A 27,701-nucleotide genomic window follows, 5' to 3' on the forward strand; every position below is an offset into this window, starting at 1 on the left:
TGAAAAATTGGAAGCAAGTAGATTCAGCATTAAAATTTTGATTTGATCAGTTGATTCGTTGAATCAAAAAATACGTTCCAAGCGACAACGTCTTTAGGTGCTGACATGTTTTGCCACTTCATTGTACTGATCAGTGGTCATACAGTTTTAAAGATTAGGCTGGACATAATTTCGTTGATATTTCTCTGATGTTTTCAAAGGAAATACAGAATTTCACACCTTTGAGTGCCACGGAGCTACAGGTGAAAAATGTTACAGTTTAGGGAGTGCCAGTTAGAGCCAGGTGTATTTTTCTCTGACCTATCATATAACTCTGTTGCCTAATGGAACATTTCTGAACTAGAAAAACTTAGCATCTATGTCCATATGATTTTGAAGTGCACTGTTTAATGGATATGACACTAGTGATTACTGGTATCTGAGTGTCAGTATTAATCTATTTTAAGGATTAAATTGGTTATACTTTTGTCTTTTCTATTGCTTGTTCATTCATTTTAAGAGTTGGCACTGTTACCGTGATGTTAGATAATGTTGATGAAATTCTAGACAAACTATATTAAAAAGGTCAACAATAAGTACATTTTTTCCATAATTAAGGAAAAATAAGACCTGTTTTTGCTGTTTCATAGACTCTGGCTACAGTATCAAAGTCAGCACTTCAGCATGTTTCAGGGACCTTGAGGCAGTCTTTTGAGGAAGAGCGGGCTTGCAGAAGGAGGGTTTCCTTCTGGAAGATTCCCGCGGGCCACATGTCTACATGTGTTTTCTGGAGTCTGGAAGAGCTTCTTCCAGACTCCAAATCACATGGCCATATGCTAATGAGGTATGGGAAATTTACATCCGCATCTCATTACCATCTTCCAGGCTGCTCATTACCATGTCCCTTCGTGTAGAAACAGCCTGAATGTACAGGAAGAAAGGAACCGTGCTTGAACCTGCTCCTTCAGCATTGTATCTGGAGGTTATGTGATAGGCCCCCAGTTTATGCGGAAATCTCAGTTGAGTTTTTTTCTTACATTTCAAGTTTAATACTACAATATTAATCATGGTATAAAATTAACTTTTACTGATGAGAAATAGTATAAATATTAAGAAGTGGATGAGGTAATCCATTTTAAGAGAATTTTTTGTGAATTCTCTTGACAGTATTATCGGAATCATTGCCACTGACAGGATGAATTGCATTCATTCATGAAAGTATAGATTGCAAAGCTCACTTCTGAACTTGAACTAAACTAGCAGGTTGCTCTGAATCAGTAAAAATTTAAGGTGTATGTACTACAATTCATTTAAAAAGCAGCAATTACTAAGCAATGCACCCGTGTTAGTAATTTACTAGAAGCAACGAGAGAGCCGGTGAAAAATCCATTTCAAGCGTAGGATCTCTTGCCAACAATAACACAGAGTCCCTAATAGTTATTAATTTCCTAGAAGAATCTGAGAGATGTAGTTTCAATAACTGCACTTAAGACTGAGCCCAGAATGAACTTAACGTGAAAATCTTGTTAAATGAGTTCTGTTTATATATTTAATTTCATTAGCCTGATGCTGTCTTTCAGGTGGCGAGGTCTACAGCTTTGGAAAACTTCCCTGGAGGATTGGGCTAGAGGAAACTTACGCTAAGACACCAATCTTAGAAAGTGCTTTGATTGGACAGCATGTCACTACTGTGGCAGCTGGAAGCTACCATAATGGAGCAGTGACTGAAAATGGTGTGGTATACATGTGGGGAGACAACTCTGCAGGCCAGTGTGCAGTAGCTAACCAGCCCTACCTGCGAGACCCAAATCCTATTAGTATTTCTGATTCTGAAACCGGTCCTCTGCTATCAGTCAGGATCTTGCAGTTGGCATGTGGAGAGGAGCACACCCTGGCACTTTCACTAAGCCGAGAAGTATGGGCATGGGGAAGTGGCTGTCAGCTAGGTCTCATAACAACTACTTTCCCAGTGACCAAGCCACAAAAGGTAGAACACCTGGCAGGACGTGTTGTACTCCAAGTTGCCTGTGGAGCCTACCACAGCCTAGCTCTTGTACAATGTCTGCCTGCACAGGACATGAAACCTATCCCAGAAAGATGCAATCATTGCAGCCAGCTCTTGATTACAATGACAGATAAAGAAGACCATGTAATCATATCAGATAGTCACTGCTGCCCATTAGGTGTGGCACTGGCTGACTCCCAATCAGAAAACCACATCTCCTGCTCCTCGTCGGAGAATCTTGCTGGGAAAAGTACAACAGGTAGCCAAAGTGAGGATGGTCAGAAAACCTTTGTGGAAGATGAGGCAGCTGCTTCAGAATCGGACGTGACAAGTGTGTTTTCCAACGATGTGCAGGAAGATAGTGGCATTTCCAGTCCTGGAAATATTTTGTTTTCTGACAAAAAAGCAGTAAAAGAGTACCCGGACAGATCACCCGGAGATCTGTCAGAACACCCTTTAAATGACACCCAGGAGAAGGGTGTCATTACGGAACTTGAACAGGTACCAACCATCACCAGTCTCTACTTTTTCTGTTGATATTTGTACTGTATGCATGACATCCTGTAGTGCACTCATGAAAACTAGAGGTTTCTCAGTATTGATATAATTTTGAAGGTAAACCTGCAATTTTTGAGTTATCACAGCGTTTCAGTCCTAAATCGTTTCTGTATTTGGGTTTGATTGCTAAGACTGCAAAAGAAAGTAGAATTGTCATCGTGCTAGTTCAGTCTTGGGTCCTTATGTCTACGCAGAGGATGCCATTTTGGGATACTAAAGTTAAGTGTTACAGAGAGAACAAACTAAAAGCAATACAAGAACCTACCTGAATGCTAGTAAGGGTATCGGAGATAAGCTCTACTCTGCTCTAACCAAGGCTCTGGCAGATGGTTTGTCCCTCTAACCACACTAAGGAGTTCTGTGGTTACAAATCCATAAGATCTTTTGCCCAGAACAAAATCCCATGTGAATCTGAGTCAATTCTTTTAACTGATTGGGCCTTTCATCTTGGGACCGTGGGAACAAGATAGGTGTTAAAGGACCTGTAGGAGAAAGGAAAGTGGGGGTTACTGTCTTTTGTATTTGATATGTCAGTAGCCTGAAGGTTGTGTTTTTGATAAGGCTTTAGTGTGCTGCTTTTTATGCAGTGACTGGTTTCCTGGCTGACTCTAACAGTAAACTTCAGAAGGCTGTTCCGTAATTTCTGAGGTCTGCCTGACGAAGCATCTCTGATGCATTCCTGTTTATGATACTTCTGTCTTTATTAACAATTGTTAACTAGGCGTCTGCTTGTCAGTATGAGCAAAATTAATAATTTCTTCTCCTTTGATAAGCTTTTCCACCTGGCTTTGCACAAAGGTAGCATGTTTGCTGATCTACTGTAATCAAGAGCAGAGAGTTGAACTTAGAGGGACACAGACAAGGTTTAAGCCCCAACTTTAACCCCTGTTTTTAGTTTGTTTGCAAAGACCAAGTTATTTTATGTATTTTTTAAAACATGTATTCACTTCTTAAAAGAAGTGTCCCACCACTTCACTGCCATCCCAATGTGCATATGCAAGAGAGAACCTGTTTTTTATTCAGTGTTGATAACCACTCAATATTGATAAATACAAATCAATGCACGTTGGAAAACATAATCCCAGCTATACATAGAAAGTGATGGGGTCTAAATTAGCTGTTATCACTCGGAGGGCTTGATGTTGTTGTGGACAGCTCTCTGATGTGCAGTCATTGTGCAGCAGGAGTTAAAAAAGTGACCAGAATATTAGGAATAGTGAAGCAATTGGTAAGACACAATGCTACTGTATAAACTCACTAAATTCAAGGTCACGTCTTGAATACTGCTTGTAGATGTGGATGCACCATCTCAAAAAAGATACCTTGGCTTTGGAAAAGGTTCAGAAAAAGACGACAAAAATTATTAGGGGCATGGAACAGGTGCCATATGAGGATACATTTAATAAGACTAGGACTTTCTAGCTTGGAGGAGATATGAGTAAGGGAATATGATAGAAGCCTATAAAGTGTGGAGAAAGTAAATAAAATTACCTTAGTTACTCTTCCATAACACAAGAACTAGGAGTCACCAAATAAATTAAGAGGCAGCAGACTTAAAACAAACAAAATAGAGTATTTTTCTCCACAATGCGTAGTCATCCCATGGGACTTCTTGCCAGAGGCTGTAGTAGAGGCTAAGGCTGTAACATAGTTTAAAGAGAACAAGATGAGTTCCAGAAGGATAGGTTCATCAGTGGCCATTAATTAGTATGGGCAGGGATGGTATCCCTAGCCTCTCTTTGCGAGAAGCTGGAGATGGGCAATGGGATGGGTCACTTGATTACTTGTTTTGTTCATTCCCTTTGGGGAATTGGTTACTGTCAGAAGATGAGATACTGGCTAGATGGATCTTTGGTCTGACTCAGTATGTCCATTTTTGTTTTCCAAGTATTTAAAGGATTATTATGAACATTAGACTGAGAAAACAAACTACTAAAAAGTATCTTGGCAGTGTGTGATACTCTTACACCCACTGTTACATGTATCAGATTTACTTAAGAACAGTCTATTTCCCTGGTTTGTGACTTACGCTAGATTTCACTGATTTCTCTTTCTGTTTTTAGCCTTCTCAAGAAGAAGAACTCATTGCTTGTCTCCCTGGCCCTCCAGGTGTAAGCACATCTGCCTTGAACAGTTTGGTGGTCTCTTGCGCATCAGCAGTTGGTGTCAGAGTTGCAGCTACATATGAAGCTGGGGCATTGTCTCTGAAGAAGGTAATGAACTTTTATGGCACAGCTCCAGGTGAAGCTGGATCTCAATCTGGTAGTCATTCCCCAGGTCCTGAGGGGCTGAAAGACACTCGGGAAGGGCAAGTCAAGCTTGAATCAATGCAAGGAAAGAAGAGTTCTAGCCTCGTGGATATTCGAGAAGAGGAATCTGAAGGAGTCAGCCGAAGACTTTCCCTGCCTGGCTTGTTGTCCCAAGGTAAGATAATGCCTAGGGGAAACCAAGAGACCAGGGAGAGTTTTTGAAGTGTGGTAATTACTAGATGTATGCCTTATTTGACAATAGTAACCTACATTATAAATGTGGAGTCATATCCCGTGCTAAGGTGCATGTAAGAAACAGTCCTTCAGACCTTCTTGAGTGTGGAAAGAGAGGGAAGAAGAGTAGTAGGAATTAAGTGCTATTTCAACAAGTCAAAGGACTGTTCTTTAACTTTAAAATAAAGATTGTCCCAAACCCATTGGTGTGTTGCCTTTGGAGATATGAATGTTTGTTCATTGGAAAAGAAACTGATAACAACCAACTCACTTTATGTAGGCTATATGACACGTGACAGATATTGGTCTGACCCTTTGTCACTATTGTTCTTGGTTGCCTTTGAGCCAATGGTTTAGAAAAATTCCCTGTCCCATTACCAAACTTCTTAGCCAGATAGCTGCTCTTGTTTTTAATGTGAATTGTTCTGAATATGCAGTACTTTGTATAACTCATAGTAGTAAGGTTGAGTTCAGCGACACACTTTCCAAGCTGAGAGAAATTTAGCAGAAGGTGGGTGATCAGTACAGAATAACTTTATTCTGTCATGAAAAATCTTATTGGCAGAGAATAGCCCAGGTCCCATTCACTTCAGCATGTTATTAAATACTTCACATTTGTAGCTATTGAAAGGCTATCATGGATAAAGTCTGAGAACTACCTAGATCTGTATTAGCGTGCTGTCACAGCTGCCTTCATCAGTGTACCTTTTTGCTCTCTAGTATTACTGAATCTTAACTAAGATACCTAAGAATCTTTTCTCAGTGAATTCAAGTGACTCTGTATATGGTACCCATATTATATAAAATGCTAGTGCTGTGTAAATGTCATGTTTAATTTAAAATGGGGATGAACTGACATTGCCTATCTGAGTTTCCATGTGGGGCTTTAAAAATATTGATTCTAGTTTCTCCTGGCCTGCTTCCAGTTTCTCCAAGGCTCCTAAGAAAAGTAGGACGGGCAAAAATGAGGACAGTGGCTCTGACCCCAACCTATAGTGGAGAGGCTGATGCACTTCTTCCATCTTTAAGAACTGAGGTGTGGAGTTGGGGGAAAGGCAAAGAAGGACAGTTAGGACATGGTGATGTCCTGCCAAGGTAAGATTTCACTGGCAAAAGCTAATCTTACCTATGAGGCAATGTGAGGAGTTGGGTGTTGAGAACTCTTGAAAATCTGTCAACTGCCTGATTATACTTGAAGAACCCCAAAGACAGCCTTGTGTTTGAAAAAAGTGGGTTTTTCTTTTATCACTATGTGGTTGATGCAAGATAACGTAGACTTGAAGGGCAAAATCCTGATTCTAGTGGCAAATCCAATTGTGAAATGACACCTACAGTGTCGGGACTGGCTCAGTGCTCTTTTGATGACTAAGCTATTTGATCACCAGAGAGCTTTGTGATCTCTGATGCTGTGGTGCATGTTTGTTCTGTTTCAAAAATATACAAAATGTTTTTTTATTATGTGTTTCATGCTGAGGATCTCTGATTCTGTGTTTTTTTTGTTTGTTTTTGTTTTGTTTTGTTTTTTTGTGGCTGGGGGTGGTTCAGGCTTCAACCATTGTGTGTAAAAAGTCTGGACAGTAAGGAAGTGATACAACTGGCTGCTGGTGGCCACCATTCCCTGGCACTCACTGCCAAATCACAGGTATGGTCATAATGGTCACTTTTTATTATGCATCTATTGCATAGTTAACTTGTTTTCTGGATTGGCCTTTTTGTGCTTCCAAGCTCTGCATTCTTATGTGGAGTGAGAATTTTGAGGAGTGAGAATGATGAATGTCATTATGATTTTTCCATTAACTTTCTCTATTTTGTATGAACATGTATCCTTGCTACTCTGCTTACAAGAGTGGTAGTTTGACTGTAGTTTATGCCTCCTCCCTCCTTGCACAGATGAGGAAATTTTAAGTGGAAAGCGAGTTGAGGAAGGACTTCCTTTGGGAAACTTCTCTTACCAGATTTCTCTTCAACTGCTCCTTCAAATATAGCTTTTAGTTGTTTAAAACGTTTATCCTGAGTGATATACATATATGCATAAATATAGTGTTCATGTATGCTGTCTGTCTCTGTAAACTTATTATTGTGTACTCTGTGCATGTTAACTATTTCCCCCCCCCGTGTTTTTACACAGGTATATTCGTGGGGCAGTAATACTTTTGGCCAGCTTGGTCATTTAAATTCTCCAACTACTGTCCCTCGTCTTGCAAAGGTACTCTCTTCATCTTTCTGGATTCCATGTCCACTTTATAATATGGACTTTTCCCCAAGCACTGAGTCTTAAGAGCACTGAAAAACAGATGTTTGACCTTCAGTCTTGCTAAAATACCCACAAAAAGTTTTTGGCAGTGCTCTAAATTAACAAAACCTTTTGGTTTCCATTGTTACCTTGACTCTCAGATGATCTTATGCTAACACCGGCAGCACAGTTATTTAAAGAGGCACTGTTAATTGATTTTAATCGTACATGAGGAAGTTAAAGTCATTACTGAATTACTTAAAAAAATTGTAGAATGTGAATTAAAACCATTTGAAATAAATGTAAGTTAACTTGCTCTTAGTTTAGTTTCTGTTAAGCTTTTTCTTTCACACTTCATTGCTCTCATTTTTAAACTCTTATTTGTTTAGAAACAAAGATTTCCAACACATTTAGTCTTAAATTTTGTCACTTTTTTTTTTTTTTAAAGTAGCTAACTCTTTGGCCAAACCTAAGATGATGCTAGATCTGATGTTGATTGCATGACTTTTCTCTCTCCAGTTATACATCTTTCAAAGTTCCAATAAGCCTCAAGCCATAATCTTAAAGCTGTTCAGTCATTTTATCCTAATCACTAATTACCATTTTTGTCATTTGACTGTGTATTTCTGGACATGTTAGTCATGCCTTATACTAAAATGAGTATTTAATTGGCTTTAGAATAAAATTCCTTGATCAGAGAGAGATCTCAAAATGATCAGTTTAGGTTCATCCAAACCACTTGTCTGTGCCTTGTGCTGTTTTGTCTAAATGAAACACTGCCATACAACTAGGAAAGCTCAGCAGCATCCCTATCAACCAGAATATATGCACTTAAATGGCGGTCTCTCTTATAAAGAGATCAGTATCTGAACCATCTCCATATTTGTCTATATATTTTGCAAAGATCATTTGCATTGTAATTGAAAAACAAACTTTAGGAATAGTGAGATAGGACTGAGACGTGTCTTGCTGAAAATTTGCCATTTTACTCTTTAGGGAGACTGATACCTGTCTAAAATATGTCAGTCCAGGATTCTTTCTTTTGTGTAGAAACAGATCATGGGTGAGGTGGAGTCTCGTTTCTTTGGTAAGTAACGGACACTCTTTTTTCTCCCTTCAAATTACAGGTGTGTGGTGATAGTGGAGTCTGGAGTGCAGCAGCAGGACCAGATTATTCCCTCTTTTTAGTGGATGGAGAAGACTTTCAGCCTCGATTATATTACAGTGGTCGAGAGGAGACTAGTGAAAATAGTTTACCTGGAAACAATTGCACTAAGAGTCCAACTCTGTTGCTGACCTGTAGTAAGGTGAGTATTCCTAGTTCCTTCTGATCCATGTAGTATTGGTGCTTCCTTAAAATGGCTCAGTGTTGCCTCTGAGAAGTTCTTCTAGATTTTTAACTAATTAAAAGAAGAGATCTGAAACACTTTCACTATACGTAGCTAAATCTGAGGTGATATTGATAGAGATCCACAGTAAGTCATCAGCGCTCATGCCGAGCTTGTAGCAAGGAATCTTGCTTGCTATCATCATGAGTTAACTGGTGGAATAGGAGTAGTATCGCAGTCTAAATGCAATCTAGTGTAGACACCATAAGCAACACTATATCCCTACTCGAAACAAAAAGCAGTCAAGTAGCACTTTAAAGACTAGCAAAATAGTTTATTAGGTGAGCTTTCGTGGGACAGACCCACTTCTTCAGACCATAGCCAGACCAGAACAGACTCAATATTTAAGACACAGAGAACCAAAAACAGGAAGCAAGGAGGACAAATCAGAAAAAGATAATCAAGGTGAGCAAATCAGAGAGTGGAGGGGTTGGGGGGAAGGTCAAGAATTAGATTGAGCCAAGTATGCAGATGAGCCCCTATAGTGACTCAAGGTTCCCATCACGATTTAAACCATGTGTTAATGTGCCGAATTTGAATGTAAAAGTCAGCTTGTCCACTTCTCTTTCCAAAACGGTGCGATAATATCTCTTCAGTAACACACATACCTTGAAGTCATTGACAGAATGCCCCGTTCCATTAAAATGTTGACTAACTGGTTTGTGGATCTGGAGTGTTCTCTCCTACAGACAACCTCCCAACCTCATGAGGATCCTCACTAACAGCCACAGTCTATACCCCAGGAACACCAGTCCTGGAACCTTTCCCTGCAACAAAGCCCGCTGCCAGCTTTGTCCACATATCTTCTCTGGAAATACCATCACTGGACCTAACCCGGTTACTCACAGAATCACGGGCACTTTCTCATGCTCCTCTACTAACATCATATATACCATCACGTGCCAACAATGCCCAGGTGCTTTGTACATTGGACAGACTTCTAACTCCCTTAGACGAAGGGTCAACGGGCACAAAACAGACATCAAAACACTCCAGATCCACAAACCAGTTAGTCAACATTTTAATGGAATGGGGCATTCTGTCAATGACCTCAAGGTATGTGTGTTACTGAAGAGACATTATCGCACCGTTTTGGAAAGAGAAGTGGACGAGCTGACTTTTATATTCAAATTCGGCACATTAACACATGGTTTAAATCATGATGGGAACTTTCTGAGTCACTATAGGGGCTTGTCTGCATACTTGGCTCAATCTAATTCTTGACCTTCCTCCCCACTCCTCCACTCTCTGATTTGCTCACCTTGATTATCTTTCTGTTTTGTCGTCCTTGCTTGCTGTTTTTTGGTTCTCTGTGTCTTAAATATTGAGTCTGTTCTGGTCTGGCTATGGTCTGAAGAAGTGGGTCTGTCCCACGAAAGCTCACCTAATAAACTATTTTGCTAGTCTTTAAAGTGCTACTTGACTGCTTTTTGTTTTGATAGTATATAGACTAGCACGGCTTACTCTCTGTTACTATATCCTTACTCGGTTAACTTGTCTTCCACAATAAAAAAGGAGCTGATTGGTGTAGTTCTGTAAATGAGGAAAAGTAGAGCAAACATGCGTCCAAAACATCACAAAAGAGAAATAATTTTTCCTGTTGTAAAGAGAAATAACCTAATTGTTTGGGAAAGGAATGTGGTGTGTACTCATGAAGAAACTGAAGGAAAGCAAAGTAAATATTTTGCAGGTTTGAAGTAGATGAATTCACGGTCAATATCTCTTGCATGAGTGACAGCTAAATGAGTTAAGGGTCATCTCCTGTCTCCTAGGCCCTGTTTGACACTTGCAAAATTACTAGTGGTTGACAATGGATGTTTAAATATGGATTCCTGACTCCCTTCTGCCCATCATTTGCCAGTCAAACAGCATTGAAAATGGGTTGGTGGGCTGCATGAATGGTGGGGTGGAAGGGGAACAGATAGCCAACACCCATCTTGAACTAATGGTAAACTTTCCTAATACTGGGTACACTCATGGATATCAAGTTGTTTAGTATCAGCAAAAATCCTAAGCTGTCAGTCTAGGTTTTTATACTGTGTTCATCACATTACTTTTAATTTTGTATTAGAATCTGCTTTACAAAAGATTAGTATTTGTTTTTTTTTCTTCTTTCAGTTAGGGTACATAAGCAGCGTGACAGCAGGTGGGGACAACTGTTTGGTCTTGGTGGACAGAAACATTATGGGATATATTTCAAGCTTGCATGAGTTGGCTTCTACAGAAAGAACATTCTATTGCAAACTGAGTGAGATCAAATCTCAGGTCCTCAGACCCCTTTTAGGTTTAGGTAAGATAAGCTTAAATCAATTATTATATCTTCACAGCCCATGATGAAATTATGTATGTGCATATATATTATTTGTGGACCTCATCTGGTCTGGAGACATTCATGAGGTAATGGTATTTTCTTTAAATTACAAACTCAGCGCGTTTTGCTGCGTCTTCATTATTGATCTTTCAAAAGATGATCTTCTGGAAGATCTTCTTTTAAAAGAGCACGTCCACACACAAAAAAGTGGCTCGAATGAGCAATCCGCTCTTTCAGAAGAGAGCATCCACACAGCCCCTGCTCTTTTGAAGGAATGATTCAGGGATCAAAAAATCCAGCACCATGAGGACCGCTCTTTCAAAAAAAGGGTCTACATACGCTTTTTCCCAAAATAATCTTTTGGAAAAAGGTGCTGTTCCTCATTTGGGAAGAGGAAGAGGGCCTCTGGAAGAAACACTGTGCCCTTTTGAAAGGAATTTGGAAAAGCGTATTTTGTGTGTGGACACTCATCTTGCTCTTTCGGAAGATGGCCTGATTTTCCAGAAGGACTTGCTAGTGTAGACGCTGCCGTTAAGTGGCTGGATTAATTCCCGTTATTAATATACCTGTTCTTTTGCAAATAAACATCGTATTGTGTTCTTGCTTGTTACAGATAACTTGGGTGCTGCAACTACAGTCCAGCTGTTGCAGGATATGGCAAGCAGATTCAGCAAGCTGTGTTATCTGATTGGTCAACATGGAGCCTCTCTGACTAGTTTTCTTCGTGGGATAAAGGAAGCAAAGAGCTTGGCCATCCTAAAGTATTCCAGTCTTTTCTTGGAGAGTTATACAGAGCAAGTATTAATTCTGTGTTGTATTGAGTGTCTGCAGGTTTATTCTGTAGAGCAGCATAGCTCTGTAATCAGAGGAGAATATAGTCAGGAAACCTCATTTGTCAAGCAGAGCGCAAATAATATGCAAATTAATGTCATGCACTGTGAGGGTTGATCTGTATTGGCACAGCTACATGATTCAAGAACGTTGAAAAATCCACACCCCCTCAGAGATGTAGCTGTACCTGCCCTAATTCCATTGATCTAGAACAGAATACTTCAGGGAGAATTCTTCTGTTGACTTAACTACCTCCTTTTGGGGAAGTGGATTAGCTACAGATCTGGTCGAACAACAGTAGTGCTACGCGTCTAGCATTTTAAGCATAGACATAGCCTAACTCAAATAATTTACTGTAAGACTTTTAAAAAGCCCTCCCTGTGGTGATACAAATTTCATGTCCTTTTTCTCTGCTGTGGACTAGACCTTTTTGATACTTAAAAATGTAGTGATTCACTTATTCATACTTGATTGGCTGCTGCACACACATCTGTCAGAAGTAACGTGGAAAATTTTATTACAGAACAATCTTCTTTTTCAAAATAGTACATATGCTTATACTATGAAGGGTCGTACTAGATTAATTTGAAGGCTATTTTTGGAGGTAATTCAGTGTTGGACTCAGTTAGACAAATATTTTTTTAAATTGCCCCTATAGGAGCAATACTTAACTATGTACACACATTTTATAACTACTACAAACTTATAACCAAAAGCTGGAGCTATTCTAGATTAATTATTTTTAAATATCCTACCTCTTTTTTCCCCCAAGGCATTAATCACTATAGTGTCCACTATACAGCAATTAAAGATGACATTAAGTTTCCATCTTCTGTATTTTTTGTATGTTCCATCAGTTAAGCTCTCTTTAACTTAAGAAATACAAAATAAAAAGCTCTATTTAATTAGTAAAGTCTGCATCTGGCAACTGTCCTAGGCCCATCCTCCAAGAGAGCCCCGTTTGAAGTCCATGGGTCTTTGCACTTATGCAGATGGCTGCCCATCTAGGATTTCTCGGCTTTTTTGGCAGTGAAATCTGATGATGTACTTTGTGCAATCTAAAAGTGAGGACGATTGCAGCCTGAAGTTTTTAACTGCCCAATTATTGAAAATTTTTTTGTAGGGAATGTGAATACAGATCAGAAATAGGTTATATACTTGCAACACCACATAAAAATTATAGTAAATGACTGAATTTAATATTAGTTCATTTTCAAGGGGATAGATATTACAACCCATCACAGTTACCATCCTCTTTGTCTTTTCTGCCAAGATTACCAAAAGTCTTGGGCCCAAATTGACACTCTCTTCAGTTAGAGGAATAAGGGAATTTCGAAGTGTAGGGTTTGTTTCAAAGCACCCACACCTATATAGACAGTCTGCGTTTCGAAATCAGCCTGTTCGAAGTGCTACTGGCCAGCATTATGCTAATGAGGTGCTGAATATGCATGTCATTGCCTCATTAACCTGTTCCAAAGTGCCTCATTAATATGCCCCTTCTGAAAGGGAGGGGCATGTGTAGACAAGACCAGGGAGTAGCACCTATTTCAAAATAAGCCATAGTACATCTAAAGGCTCTATTTTGAAATAGCATCTGTGTGTAGATGATGTATTTTGTAATAGCTAAGTGCTATTTTGAAATACCTTTTTGTCTATAGACGCATTATTTTGAAGTTAACTATTTCGGAATAAGGCTGATGTGTAGTACACTTGAGCAACTCTTAAGAGAACTCTGCATGGCAGCTACGTGTATGGATCCTGTTTGTGGCCTAACTTCAGTCATCAGGCTAGTCAGTCTATCACCTTTCATAAGTGTGAATTATGCAAACAATACATTTTAAAACAAAAGTAAATGGCATAACCATTTTTTTCCTCTCTTGATCTGAGATGACAGTTTTCATGTTCCTAGCTGCAACAGTAAATGATACTTAGTTTCTCTCAATTACCTGAACTGATAATACTGGCAGATTTTTTTTCCTGAGTGGAAAAATGGTATAAAAATTAGAAAAACAAAGCTCTACCATGCATAAGTACATTCCTGAGTTACTCAGCATTCAGATGGTTTCCTCCCCCTATAATTTTTCCTGTGTTTGGGTTTCCAGAGCTGGCTCTTACTCTTACTTAGGAAGCACCAACTACATAAGACCTACATTACTGGTAACTGCAAGGGGATGTTATTTCTGGCAGGGAGGGTGTTACTGGTTTCCCTCTCTATCCTTCCAATTTATCTGAGAATACATTGCCCTTCTCCCTAGAGATTTCAGGTGGTATTTAATTTGAAAATTAGACTTTTTTTTCTTACCTGTTGTAGGTATTGCACATCTGTAACAAACTTCCTGGTGATGGGAGGATTTATGCTTCTTGCAAAGCCAGCAATGTAAGTAAATCTCTTGTACTACTTGTTTCCTTAATCAGCAAAGACTTTACTTTGTTTTATTGACATATATATGCATGTTGGTGGACATGCAGATTTTTTTCTCCTGCCTTTCCTCACATGATCTCTCAGGACTCTTGGGTACCTTAATTTCTTTTCCATCAGGTGAAGAAAAACTTCACTGTACCTGATCTCAGCTATGATATATGATCACGTTTCATAAATAGTAGCGTAAGAATTCAGTTGTTCTGTCTGATTGCTCTTGAAGGTGGAGAAAAACAATTTTTGTTTACTCTTCTATTTTAAATGGATTTGTCAGATTGTGATTCATGAGAGCTGCGCTGGAGGCTAAACCTTCATCACCCAGTCACAATGCCTACAAATATGATCTTTATATACTACTCCCAAGTGAATCTGTGGTAGCTCTCTTTGGCTATGTCTACATGGTGGAAGCAATTTTGAGATAGTGCCATCTCCTGAAATAGCTGTCCTGCATCTATGCAACATATTTTTTGAAATAACAGGCACGCTATTTTGACATACCTATGAACCTCCTCACAGGAGGAGTAGCGCTTTATTTTGACATGTGGCACCGTTTAAACAGTGCCACGTGCTGAAATAGCCTGCTTCAAAAGTGACTTGAAGTAAGCTACACAATGTGTATAGTGCAAATTGCGTAGCTTATTTTGAGTTTAGGCCGTTCTGTAGGCGCTGCCTTTAAGAGCTAATAAGCTTAGATAATATTTCTTTTAACTGATCCTCATTGTTAATTTTGCAGTATTTAATAGTACAGCCTCTTCAGGCAACTCTTTTTAAGAACATACTTTTCTTAAAATGTTTTCGTATGGTTGTCAAGGAAAACTCTGTCCCTTGCTAGTCAAGTAGAACTCTTCTTTTGACTAGGCTAGAGTACATGTGCTTCAGTCTCCATAGTGTTGGTCCTCCCTAACTTCCCTGCATGATGTAACTGATGTTTAGTATTTACTCTTTAAAATTATGGTTATCAGTAGAATAAAAACAATAGAAATTAAGAGTTCATTTTGGGTTGCTGCAAAATGGATAACCCAATACGTTGTTTGCCTCACTTGGTTCTTTGAAAAAGCTGTTGCAATTTGGGCATTTTCAGCTGGTATTTAAGGAGTTTCAAACTTGCAAAAGTTTCTTCTCTCAATTCTTCCTGTGGTATGAGAGTGACTCCAGTTATAATTGTCCATTCTTTAGCATACAAATTGCTCCATAAATCACATCTGTATTATCACCTTTTAAAGTGTCCTAAAAGCCAGTGTAAAGAATTCTAGGGTGCATATAAGGATCATCTATGACCTGCCTAAATGTAAAATCATTACATGGAAAAAGGTGTAGAACCATCTGTCTACAGCAGTAGTTCCCAAACTCTTTGGCATCATGCCTCCTTTTTGATTTTTGAGAAACCTTCACGCCTCCGCTCCCCACCTCTTTGTTACCATCATCCAACCTTCCCCCCCCCCCCACCCAACAAAAAATTCAGTTCATATCTCTGCACGTCCAAAGGCCAATTCACATTTTGTGGCATGAAATTTGAAATTTTTAAAAAACTTTTCTGGCAGTGGTCTCCAATCTTCTTACACCCAAAGTTAGCTTTTAAATGTCAGGGCAAGCCTGGAGGCCCCACCCTCTCCGTTCTTCTCCTCCATCATTTGCTGTCCCCAACCCTTGCTCACCCTCACTGGGTTGAGACAGGAGGGTGGGAATGAGGGATTTGGGTGTGGGAAGGGGTGAAAGGTGCAAGCTCTGGTCGGGAATTTGGGTGCAGGAAGAGGTGGAGAAGGGGTTGCTGGCTCAGGGAGGGGGCTCCAAACTAGAGAGTGTTGGGGTCAAGTGGAGTGTTGGGGTGCTGAGCAAACAAAGGGTTGTGGATGCGAGGGTGCAGGAGTTCCGGTTGGGGTGTATGAGGGGCTCAGTGCAGGGGGTTGGGAGTGTGGTGTGCTCAGGACACAGATTTTCAGTGTGTGGATTGTGCAGTTGTGTTGTGCCAGAAGACTGGGGATGTGAGAGGGTCAGGACAGGGAGTCCTGGTGTAGGATTGGCTCAGGACTGAGGTGTGTGTGGGGATGAAGCAGTGTTATGATTTTATGGCCAGATGGGCCAAGCTTCATTTTTAAATAAAATACGTTTCAGCATTGTCTTTATTTGTGGGAGGGGTGGAGAACCTGTTTTGTGTCAGGGGTCACTGACCCACAGAAAAATACGTCAGAGACCACACAAGTGAGATGCTAAGCGGGAAAAAAAACCCTCCAAACCTCACTAATGAGGCCCCAACTGAGACATCTTACTCCACTGGCACTCCAGCCCCGGGGAGGGGAGGGGAGGGGACGGGAGAGGAGGTAGGACTGAGGTTCAAGGCCTCAGGCTGGATTAATTCTACTGGTGTTCCAGGGCTGGTGGAATTTGTGGGCTCCTCTACACTCTGAGGTGGAACCAAACAAGGGATCTAGTGTGTGGGACAGGACTGCCAGTGAGTGGGATAGGGATGGGGTTCAGAATTTGGGGGGGGAAAAATAGGGGGCAGGAGCAGCATGCTGGTGGGATCTGGGGCAGGGGCAGCTGGAACCCAGGGCAGGGGTCAGGTACGGCCCTGGGCCGCATACTCGTGGGGGTCTGGGCAAGAGTGGGGGACAGCTCGGCTGGTATCTCGGGGTCCTGCCAGCTGCATGACAGGTATGCCCACTACTCACTTCCTTCTATCTGCTGCCTTCCAGAGTGGGGGGGGCAACGGGGAGGGGAGTGGGAATCTGGGGTCCCTGCCAGCTCCAACTGCTCAGGCAGCGTGCCGCTGCCATGGGGAACAGCAGGCAACAGACCCTGCTTTTCAGGAAATGCACCTGCTGTTTGGAGAGGGGAATCAGCACATGCACTTCCTGAGACACCAGCTCGGGCATGCAGCTGTGGGACTCCCCCACCCCCACTGCAGGAAGCTGTCGCTACCTCCATTTTTGCAGGCGGTAACACTGATGCCTGCTCGCTCTTGGTGTAGGAGAGTTGATGGGGTGGGAGGTCGCCAGGCATTATTCCCCCCACCCTGAAATTTCTTCAAATTTGGAAGGTTTAGGAACCTACAGTCTACACTGATCAGGTTTTAATGGTCACCTGTTTCAAGCGCTAAATTTTAAACTTGCAGTCTGGGCAAAATTTGCAGGCCAAACTGGATCTACAAGTAGTACTGATAATTTTAGATGCTAGAACTACTTAGCCTACTGAATTCTTTATATGGAGTGTCCCTGTCAGTAGGGGCTGCTTCTAATACTGACACCCAAGTCTCGTTAGGTGGCTAAAACTTTTTGAGTTCTGAAACTTCAGGGGGGAAATATGTTTAGAACTTTTGTCTGTTCCTTGTAACAAGAAATAGGAAAGTTTCTTTGCAGATAATTCTCTTTTTAGAATGAATCATTCATTCTGCAAGAACTTTGCCCTTCCCCTCGCCCAGACCCCCCACAAGCAAACCTTATATATGTGCTTAAAAAAAAAAAGTGTAAGTTGGACCAGGTCTCCCAATTGTTGGCAGACTCTGGCTATTTCGCCATAGCCAGTTGGTAACATGCACAGGTGTCCTCTATTACTTGACACTGCTACAGCACCCTATGCGGATCTCGAAGCACTTTAAAAATACAAACTATCCAGATGGCTAATCCTGTGACTAACAGCAGCAGCCTTGTCTCCGAAGGAAGTTTTCTTCCCGTATGCTTATTGAACAAGACAACTTATAAATCTCATGGGCAGAACTAGGCAAGGTATGCTCATTTGATATGTGTGAGGTGGCATCTTGTTAATCTTGTAGAATTCTTGGAAACTTGCACAGCAGGACACCTAAGCTGGTTCTTTGTTCTCTGTTGCTTCCCATCTCCCCTTACTTGATCCTCGCAAAATTCTCTGTTCAAATAGCTCCTCTCTGAATAACTGCATCAGAGTGCGTGAGTGAGTGAGTGTGCGCGCGCACACACACATACAGAATGATGTTAGAGGAGAGGAGAAGTGGGGGTATGGGTTGGCTTTCTTGTTTTTTGAGGCTTTTTTTAAGAAATCCTGTTCTTGTGCCCTCTTGCCTGAACTAAATTAATCCTCCTCTGAGGGTTACATTAAAACCTCAATTTTATGGATCCCAATTTAGTGGACTTTGGGAACAATGGATTCCCCGCCCCCCATTGTTCCCAAAGTCTGCTTGGGTCTGTAAAATGCCCAAATCCTCCCCCCGCAAAAAAACAGAGGAGGGGACTTACAGCTGCCACAGTCTGCACTCCATGTGCACCCACCCCTGGTGGGAGGAGCATGTGGCGGCTCCAGCAGTGGTGGCAGCTCCTGCAGGACATGAGGTGACCCCTCTAGCCACATACAGCGAGGGGCCTGCAGCTGCAAGTGATGGAGTATGAGCCAGGGTGGGGTCCGGGGTCTCCTCCAGTGGTGGCTTTGGTGAGTGGCAGGGGTGTTTTTTTTTTTGTTTGTTTTGGTTTTTTTTGGAGGGGGGACTGGGAGAGCTTGGGGCAGTAAACCCTCTCATTCAATGGACTTTTGGGAATAATGGACACCCCTCCCCCACCTTAGTCCATTAAATGGTGGGTTTACTGTACTACCCTAATGCTGCTGAGGATTGAGTAGATTCCCTTCGTGTCTTTTGAGATAGGCTATGATTTTTCTAGGTGGGAAGAGAAGGCTGTTAAACGTGATTGAACACCAATGACAGAGAATAGAATATATAATATGCTTATGGAGTTACTCTGAAGAAACAATAGGGACTTTCTTACTACTCTTTGCTATACAAATCACTTTTCTCAGCATTAGATATGCATTAGTCTTAAGAGGTGTCATGGAAACCTGTTCTCTCTCTATAAGTATATATTTTCACCTGGCTACTTGGAGAGCTAATGCAAAAAGGCAAATATCTATCCAGTTTCCTCATTGGAGAGTAACCCTTCTGCAAATCTGTTCGTGGATCAGCAAATAAGTCCTGTACTGAAGTTAACATAAAGCTATGTTGCTATTATGTAACAAAAGCTCCTGAAACCATAATGGAAATGGGTCCCCCTGTGTTCTGTTCATCCTGTTCTTTTAATTTCTGCTGCTTTGATGTAACCCCAAATACTCTGTAAAAGTATTGCAAAGCATTCCTAAGGTTTTGTTGTATGTTGTTCTTTCACCTTTAGCGACTTTTTAGGGAAAAACCAAGAGCTGTTAAAAGAGCTATCTGAGACGAAGGAGGAAAGCGTACAGTTGGTGGAAGTGTTAAATACTCTGTTTTTCTTGCCAGTCAGACGACTTCCTAACTATGCTAGAGTTTTGCTAAAGCTTGCTACGTGTTTTGAAGTGGTAAGCAGTCTTGTCTTGTCATACATAAAACTTAAGTAGTATGAGGTTGGTTTTTTTTTTTGGACAGGGAGGGGGGATGGCTTATTCTTTCATTACACAGTGTATCACCAAACTACAAAATCATTAAGCTAAAATTTCTAATAAGGCTATACTAAAACAATTTAATTAAAAACCTTTTCTTCTAGGCTTGACAGAATTCAATTTGAATCACTATGTCTGTACAGTTCAATTTCAGCTGACACTGAAATAGATACAAAAAATATATTGACTGGTATATATTGACTGGCATTTCTTGATGCCTTAAATGACTGCTTCTTGGAGCAGCTAGTACAGGAACCCACAAGGGGAGAGTCAATTCTCGATCTAGTCTTGACTGGAACGCAGGATCTGGTCCAAGAGGTAACTGTTACTGGACCGCTTGGAAATAGTGACCACAATATAATAACTTTTAATATTCCTGTGTTGGGAAGAACACCGCAGCGGTCAAACACTCTGGCATTTAATTTCAAAAAGGGGAATTACACTAAAATGAGGAAGCTAGTTAAACAGAAACTAAAAGGTAGAGTAATTAAACTAAAAACCCTGGAAGCTGCATGGAAACTGTTTAAAGACACCATACTAGAGGCCCAACTTAAATGTATACCCCAAATAAAAAAACACACTAAGAGACCTAACAAAGAACCACCATGGCTAAACAGCCATGTTAAAAATGCAGTGAGAGAGGAAAGGGCAGCTTTTAAAAAGTGGAAGTCAAATCCTAGTGAGGAAAATAGAAAGGAACATAAACACTCCCAAATTAAGTGTCATAATGTGGTAAGAAAAGCCAAAAAAGATTCTGAGGAACAGCTAGCCAAAAATTCAAAAAATGATAGTATGTTTTTGAAATACATTAGAAGCAGGAAGCCCACTAAAAAAGCAGTGGGGCCCTTGGACGATAAAGATATAAAAGGAGCGATCAAGGAAGACAGTGCCATTGCGGAGCGATTAAATGATTTCTTTGCTTCAGTCTTCACGGCTGAGGATGTTACAGAGGTTCCTAAATCTGAGTCAGCCTTTTTAGGTGACAAATCTGAGGAACTCACTTAGATTGAAGTGACATTAGAGGAGGTTCTGGAGTTAATTGATAAGCTGAATAGTAACAAGTCTCCAGGACCAGACGGCATTCACCCAAGGGTTCTGAAAGAACTCAAATGTGAAATTGCGGAGTTATTAACAGTGGTTTGTAACCTATCATTTAAATCCACTTTGGTACCAAATGACTGGAAGACGGCCAATATAACGCCAATATTTAAAAAAGGCTCCAGAGGAGATCCTGGCAGTTATAGACCGATAAGTTTAACATCAGTACCAGGCAAATTAGTAGAAACACTAGTAAAGAATAAAATTGCAAGGCACGTAGAAGAGCACGAATTGTTGGGCAAAAGTCAGCATGGTTTCTGCACAGGGAAGTCGTGTCTAACTAATCTGTTAGAATTCTTTGAAGAGGTTAATAAACAGGCGGACAAGGGGCACCCAGTGGACATAATATACCTAGATTTCCAGAAAGCCTTTGACACTGTCCCACACCAAAGGCTTTTATGTAAATTAGGTGGTCATGGGATAGGAGGAAAGATCCTTTCATGGATCGGGAATTGGTTAAAAGACAGAAAACAAAGGGTGGGAATAAATGGTAAATTTTCACAATGGAGGAGGGTAACTAGTGGTGTTCCCCAGGGGTCAGTCCTGGGACCGATCCTGTTCAAATTGTTCATCAATGATCTAGAAAATGAGGTAAGCAGTGAGGTGGCAAAGTTTGCAGATGACACCAAGTTGTTCAGGACAGTCAAAACCAAAAGGGATTGTGAAGAACTACAAAAAAATCTCAGCAAACTGAGTGATTGGGCAGCAAAATGGCAAATGAAATTTAACGTGGGTAAGTGTAAGGTAATGCATGTTGGAAAAAATAACCCAAATTACACGTACTACGTGATGGGGTCAAATTTAGCTACGACAGATCAGGAAAGGGATCTTGGAGTTATAGTGGATAGTTCTCTGAAGACATCCACGCAGTGTGCAGCGGCAGTTAGTAAGGCAAATAGGATGTTAGGAATTATTAAAAAAGGGATCGATAATAAGACAAAAGATATCATACTTCCCCTATATAAAACTATGGTACGCCCACATCTTGAGTACTGCGTGCAGATGTGGTCTCCTCACCTCAAAAAAGATATATTGGCATTAGAAAAGGTTCAGGAAAGGGCGACTAAGATGATTAGGGGCTTGGAACGGGTCCCATATGGGGAGAGGCTAGAGAGACTGGGACTTTTCAGTTTGGAAAAGAGGCGATTGAGGGGCGATATGATAGAGGTATATAAAATCATGAATGGTGTGGAGAAAGTGAATATAGAAAAATTATTTACCTTTTCCCATAATACAAGAACTAGGGGACACCAAATGAAATTGATGGGTAGTAGGTTCAAAACTAATAAAAGGAAATTTTTCTTCACACAGCGCACAGTCAACCTGTGGAACTCCTTGCCCGACGAGGCTGTGAAGGCCAGGACTCTATTAGGGTTTAAAAAAGAGCTTGATAAATTTTTGCAGGTTAGGTCCATAAATGGCTATTAGCCAGGGATAAAGTATGGTGCCCTAGCCTTCAGAACAAAGGCAGGAGATGGATGGCAGGAGATAAATCACTTGATGATTGTCTTCTGTTCTCCTTCTGTGGGGCACCTGGCATTGGCCACCGTCGGCAGATGGGATGCTGGGCTGGATGGACCTTTGGTCTGACCCAGTATGGCCATTCTTATGTTCTTATGTTCTTATGGTATCAGTCTGCAGGAGTGCAGCCTCCCTCCACCACCCCACTCCTATTGGACCTGCAGGGGTTGGGGGTCACTGGCTTTGCCACCATGCAGGGAGCCCTCTGCAACCCTGCTATCATAGTCCTGCTCTCTCATGTCTCATGACTACTAACCCATGGTTTGTACACATCTTTTGAAATTGTGTATCTTGCAGAACAACATATGCTTGTTTGCTCCCCTTTAGACATCTCCAGAATACCAACAGCTACACGATTCCAGTTCTTGCTATGAGACTCTTGCCGTTCACCTCAGTAGGAAAAGGAAAGAAGCAGAATATACACTGAGCTTCTGGAAAACCTTTCCTGGGAAAATGACGGTACAGTGACAGCTGAATTGCTAGTACCACTAGAATCCTATTGAATGTTTGTGTACCCCTGCCTTTGAAGTGGCTACTTTCCACTCCCCACTGTTCCCTGCTTTTTGATGGTGTTTTATTGACGTTTCTCTTGTGTCAATTCTTCCAGTGACATGGGAATGATTCAGTTATAGTTCTCTTTACTAAAAATACCTATGTCTAAAAAGTAACTATTGTAATACAAACAACACTGAACTTCAGATGCTGTAGAGCATTTCTTCATTTTTAAATCTTAACTGCAGGATTCTTTGAGGAGACCAGAACGTCGGTTAATCTGTGAAAGCAGTAATCGGGGGCTGTCCTTGCAGCATGCTGGGAGGTTCTCAGTGAACTGGTTCATCCTCTTTAATGACGCTCTGGTTCATGCTCAGGTGAGCTAGCTCTCAAACTGAAGTATTTTCATCCCAGATGTTTGAAAGCATGTTAGTTTTTCGATATGGTGAATCTCATTCATAATCTAGGTTTTTATATTGCCTCACAAAGGTGTTGAATTACCTAAAAGTGAGAAGTGTTGCGTGTTTCCTAGAGATGAAATAACTTGTGTGCCAAGTATTAAAAAAATTAATACATCAAGGTCTTTATTATGGCTTCCACACACATCCTGGTTGCAGCTGGCAATTCCAGGAAAAACTAGCTTTCAGGGCACCACTCTCGTCCCCATTCTTGCTTGTGGAGAGGTAAAACTATGGACGCAGATAGATCATGAGGAATTTTGGGGTGGGACAAATGGTTATATGAGCAATTTTTTGTTGTTGTTTTTTAAATGTATTTTCCCCTTCCTTTCCCCGGCTGCAGTTCTCAACACACCATATTTTCCCTCTTTCCACGTTGTGGGTGGAAGCTCTTTCAGAGGAAGCTGGTAATGTGTGAGTATTCCTCTGTAAGCAGGGTTCATTCTTATTTGTATTACTGAAATAGTCAAATGCACCTAAATAACATAGGTTGGACCTCCCTGGTCTGGCACCATCAGGACCTGACAGGTCCCAAGGAAGGGAGGTTTGCCGAATCAGGAATGGTGATTCCAGTGCCTCTGCTGTCAGCCTCCTGGCTCTCCCTGAGGTCCACCAGCTTCCTAGTGGACCTGCCTTTATGACTTCTGACTCCACTGCCAGCCCCAGCCACTACTGCAGGTCCTGCCCGGGCTCGTTGCCCATGCTGCAATCCAGCTCTGCTCCGGGCCCCTGCACAGATCTGGCCTGCTGGCTCCCCAACTCCTGACCCCTCCCCTACCCTGCCCCGCCTCTGCCTGTGGGACCAGCTCCACTCTCAGCATCCTGACTGGGCTCCAGGCTGCTGCCCTCTCCACGACCAGACATCCAGCTGGCCCTTGTGCCTCTCTGGTCCACATATGTTGCTAGATGGGAGAGTCCTGGGCCAGAGAGGTTCAGTCTGTAGTAGTAGTAAACAAGTAGTCACTTCTGAGGCTTACTGTTTCCTGTTAAAGCTAAGTGCCACTCAGCGTAATTTTTTTCTTATTTAAATGTTAACCTATCTTTCATTTGATAAGAAATCTAGTTTATTTTTCCAGCCTGCAAATTTCACCTACTAGCAAAGGGTCTTTTCTTGATTTGATTTTATTCTTGTTTCCGCTTAGGAATGGTTTGAAGGTTACTACACCAGAGGAACAGTTTGTTCTTCTTTCATCAACACCACAAGAAAAGGTAGGCAGATGTGGGACTTCTTCATTGCATCTGGTGTTGCTAGAGATATAAGCAGGGTGAGCCAAAACCTTTTATTGGACCACTTTCTGTTGGTGAATGAGACACTTTCAAGATGCAGAGTTCTTTCAGTCTGGGAAACTGTGTGTCACAGATAAGTAGATGATGAAATTGATAGTTTAGAATATGCAGCGAACACACATTCTACAAGACCATTCAAGATACAGTGAACTGTTACCTCCATTATAATAATAGGAAACAATGTGGCAGAGGGTGGAGGAGAAATGGCTTATAGACTGTTGGTAATAAGCTGTAAATTCAGTGTCTTTACGAAAGCCACGAATTTTAGTGTCTAGCAGAATTAAGGATTTAACCCCCAGGCTTGTCTTGTGCAAGTGTCGTGCAGGTCTCCTGTAAGATTGAGGTCCTGAGAGGTCAGATGGAGAATGCGCACTTTTGTGAGAAGTGTTAACCCACAGGTGATTAGGCATTTGTGTCTTATTTTCCTTCGTGTGAGCTCATTTAAGATTGTAGAGAGGCATCTAGCGCACTGGATGAGGAGCATGTATGATAGGAATTTGTAGGACCCAAAAATTCAGGGGGGAGCCCTTTTCAGGTCAGGGGCCACTGACCAGTAGACAAATCAGATGAGGCAAAAAAAAAACCAAAAAAAAAAAAAACACTTTTTCACTGACGTAGTCCCTGACAGTGGGGGAGCAGGGCTATGTGGCCTGGGTGCAGGCAGGGAATAGGAGCAGGCTGGAAATTGAGGGAGCTGCTGCTTCCATTCGCCTTCCCCTGCTGAGGAGAACAGCAGCCAGCGGCAGCAGAGCCCGGGGCCACTTCTCGGCTTCCGGCAGAGTGCACAGTCTGAATCCAGACTGGCGTGCCTGGTCTGGCAGGAGTGGTTGAAGTTGTGGCCCTTTGTGTGCTGAGTAGTTGAAGGATATCTTCTGTAAGCCCTGATACTACTTTAGTGAGAATGCTGTAGCCAAATACGACGGGTTACTTGGCTTCCCCAAAAATATCTTGGGAAGCGTGTCCCTGGGGTGTATTTTTTGAATGAGGTTTATAGAGTTTCTCTTGGCATGGTTTGTTTGAGGAAGGGTTTGATTATATCCTTACATTCCTGGGTAATGTGGAAGCCATCTTGTATAGAAGCCATTTCACATTCCTTACTTCTGCATGCACACAAGAGCCTGTCCTTTCCTTGACCTGTTTGGGAGTGGCTGGGAGGATAAGCTCTATGGAATGCGTTAATGAACTGTTTGGAGTTAGGAATCCAGCTCCCTTGTACGTGGTTTTTCCTTGCTGATAATGGTTTCTCTTTGGGAAGTGATTTATGATTCTCTAATTGCCTCTGACACTGGGCTTGTTTGTGTAAGGGTATAAAATACTAGAGTTAGCTGCATCAAGCAGCCTTGCTGGACCTGGTTTTACTAGTGTCCAGTTTGGCTCATCTGTTGCCTTATTGAATTCAATAAAGCTGAATGTTAGCCCCCTAAACTCAGAGAAGTCTTGTGCTTCAACAGTAAGTTGTGGTGTGTGGTCATCTTTGGAGTTCTTTATAGCAGGTAGTGTCAGGCTGGCCTCCTTCACATAGGCATTATAGATGAGGACTACAGTGGTGTCCCCCTGTCTGATGGTTTGAGCACTTAGTGGTGGTTAGATTTCAGGGGTGGTATAGCTGTTCTCTCAGAAGTGGAGAGATTGATGTATGTTAAGGGTTTCCCAGTACCTTTTTTTTATGAAGAAATTGCGGTAATGATAAAGTGTGTGTGGTTTTGTCCATGCTGTGGTGTTCACTTAAGGAACACAGATTATTCAGATCCAGTTAGTGGTAGTTTTAATTAAAGTGATGGTCAGGTGTCATGTAGTGCCCACCATAGAGGCATTGGTGCCATGTATTTTCTGAGATGTGGTAGTTTGTTGCTCTTCTGCTGGATGGTTGTAATGAGAATTTTTTTATAGTGGTTTTGGATTTCTTTTGTGATTCGCAGGTGATTTCCTTGGGTTTTTCCCCTCCTTCCATTGTGAGAGTGAGTGCCATGTTATTAAGCATCTGTTTATAATGGGGAGATGCTGAAAAACATAAAGGGGTATTTTGTCTTGTGCTAATGTGAAAAGGTGTTTCATATGAATAGTGTTCATTCAAGGAATTAAAAAGTCTCATACTTTTATATGTTAAAATGCCAGTTAGTTTACGTTTGTCCTGTGGTAATGCCTGAGTAAAGGGAAAGAGATGGATTTCTGAAGACAATGGTTTATACTTAAACTATTTTTATTTCAGACAAAATGGCTGAGGGCTATAAGCCAAGCTGTGGACCAGGCCTTGAGGGGAGTATCTGACTTACCACCTTATGGAAGTGGTGGGAGTATTCAGAGACAAGAGCCTCCTATTTCACGAAGTGCAAAATATACCTTTTACAAGGACCCTCGGCTTAAAGATGCCACTTATGATGGACGATGGCTTTCTGGGAAGCCCCATGGCAGGTAAAAGCATTCACATTCAACACCTGAATGGAATAGGAGGAGGTAGGTGGGTTGGTGTGCAAAGTAGTCATCATTTTATTTGCATGACATAAGAGATACTAGTGATATTGTCAGGGTGGTTAAGTACTGGAGTAAATTGCCTGGGGTAGTAGTAGATCTCCATCATTGGAGATATGTAAGACCAGGTTGGATAAATATCTAATAGGAGTGATATAGATGGTGAAGGGTCCTGCTGTGAGCGCACGGTTGGCATTAGGACTTGATGACCTCTTAAGGTCCCTTCCATTTCTAGTATTCTATGATTCTGTGAAACTGCTTTGACTGTGGTGTGGGTATGTGTGTTCTAGAGGAGTCCTTAGATGGGCAGACGGACGGATGTACTCTGGGATGTTCCGAAATGGCCTGGAGGATGGGTAAGAGCAGACTTTGCTATCCTCTCAGCCAGAAAATGTGTTTATGGTAACGGTGTGTCTCTTTAGATCATTGGTTCTCACATTGCAGTCCAGGGACCACTAGTGGTCCACGAGGCTTAGGGCTCACCTTTCCCCTTCAGCCCTCCACACACTGTGGGGAGCCTGTGCTTCCACTGTAGCCTCACAGCACTCCCTCCTCCCATGAGGTAGTGCAAGCACCAACTTCCCACTGTGGGCAGGGGAGGGCAGCCCTGCAAGCCAGATCCAGCCTGCAGGATAAAAAGTATGGCTCCATGCGCTGCCACTCTCCCTCCCCCTGGTTGGTGGAACATGGTGCCAGAGACTGCTTGCAGGAGGGTTTCCCTTCTGCTCCTGTTAGCTGGATTTCAGCCAGTGGGAGCAGTGAAGGGTGGCACATGGGAGTGGCAGGGAGCATGGAG

The 27,701-nt window shown here is 41.7% G+C and overlaps 1 protein-coding gene across 4 annotated transcripts in view; it reads left to right on the plus strand.

Moving 5' to 3' along the window:
* ALS2 (alsin Rho guanine nucleotide exchange factor ALS2) overlaps positions 1–27,701 on the plus strand; it is a 231,950-nt gene that overhangs the window by 185,040 nt on the left and 19,209 nt on the right. For all 4 annotated transcript variants that reach the window (XM_075001885.1, XM_075001886.1, XM_075001887.1 and 1 more), the window contains 16 exons: positions 1,560–2,485; positions 4,606–4,966; positions 5,952–6,120; positions 6,571–6,667; positions 7,154–7,231; positions 8,386–8,565; positions 10,765–10,936; positions 11,571–11,751; positions 14,100–14,165; positions 19,337–19,499; positions 22,527–22,658; positions 22,940–23,068; positions 23,493–23,563; positions 24,292–24,358; positions 26,646–26,848; positions 27,196–27,261. In XM_075001885.1, coding sequence (XP_074857986.1) covers positions 1,560–2,485; positions 4,606–4,966; positions 5,952–6,120; positions 6,571–6,667; positions 7,154–7,231; positions 8,386–8,565; positions 10,765–10,936; positions 11,571–11,751; positions 14,100–14,165; positions 19,337–19,499; positions 22,527–22,658; positions 22,940–23,068; positions 23,493–23,563; positions 24,292–24,358; positions 26,646–26,848; positions 27,196–27,261 — 3,061 coding nt within the window. The remainder of the gene's footprint in view (positions 1–1,559; positions 2,486–4,605; positions 4,967–5,951; positions 6,121–6,570; positions 6,668–7,153; positions 7,232–8,385; positions 8,566–10,764; positions 10,937–11,570; positions 11,752–14,099; positions 14,166–19,336; positions 19,500–22,526; positions 22,659–22,939; positions 23,069–23,492; positions 23,564–24,291; positions 24,359–26,645; positions 26,849–27,195; positions 27,262–27,701) is intronic.

This window comes from Carettochelys insculpta, chromosome 8 (assembly GCF_033958435.1).
Source record: "Carettochelys insculpta isolate YL-2023 chromosome 8, ASM3395843v1, whole genome shotgun sequence".
Taxonomy (NCBI): Eukaryota; Metazoa; Chordata; order Testudines; family Carettochelyidae; genus Carettochelys; species Carettochelys insculpta.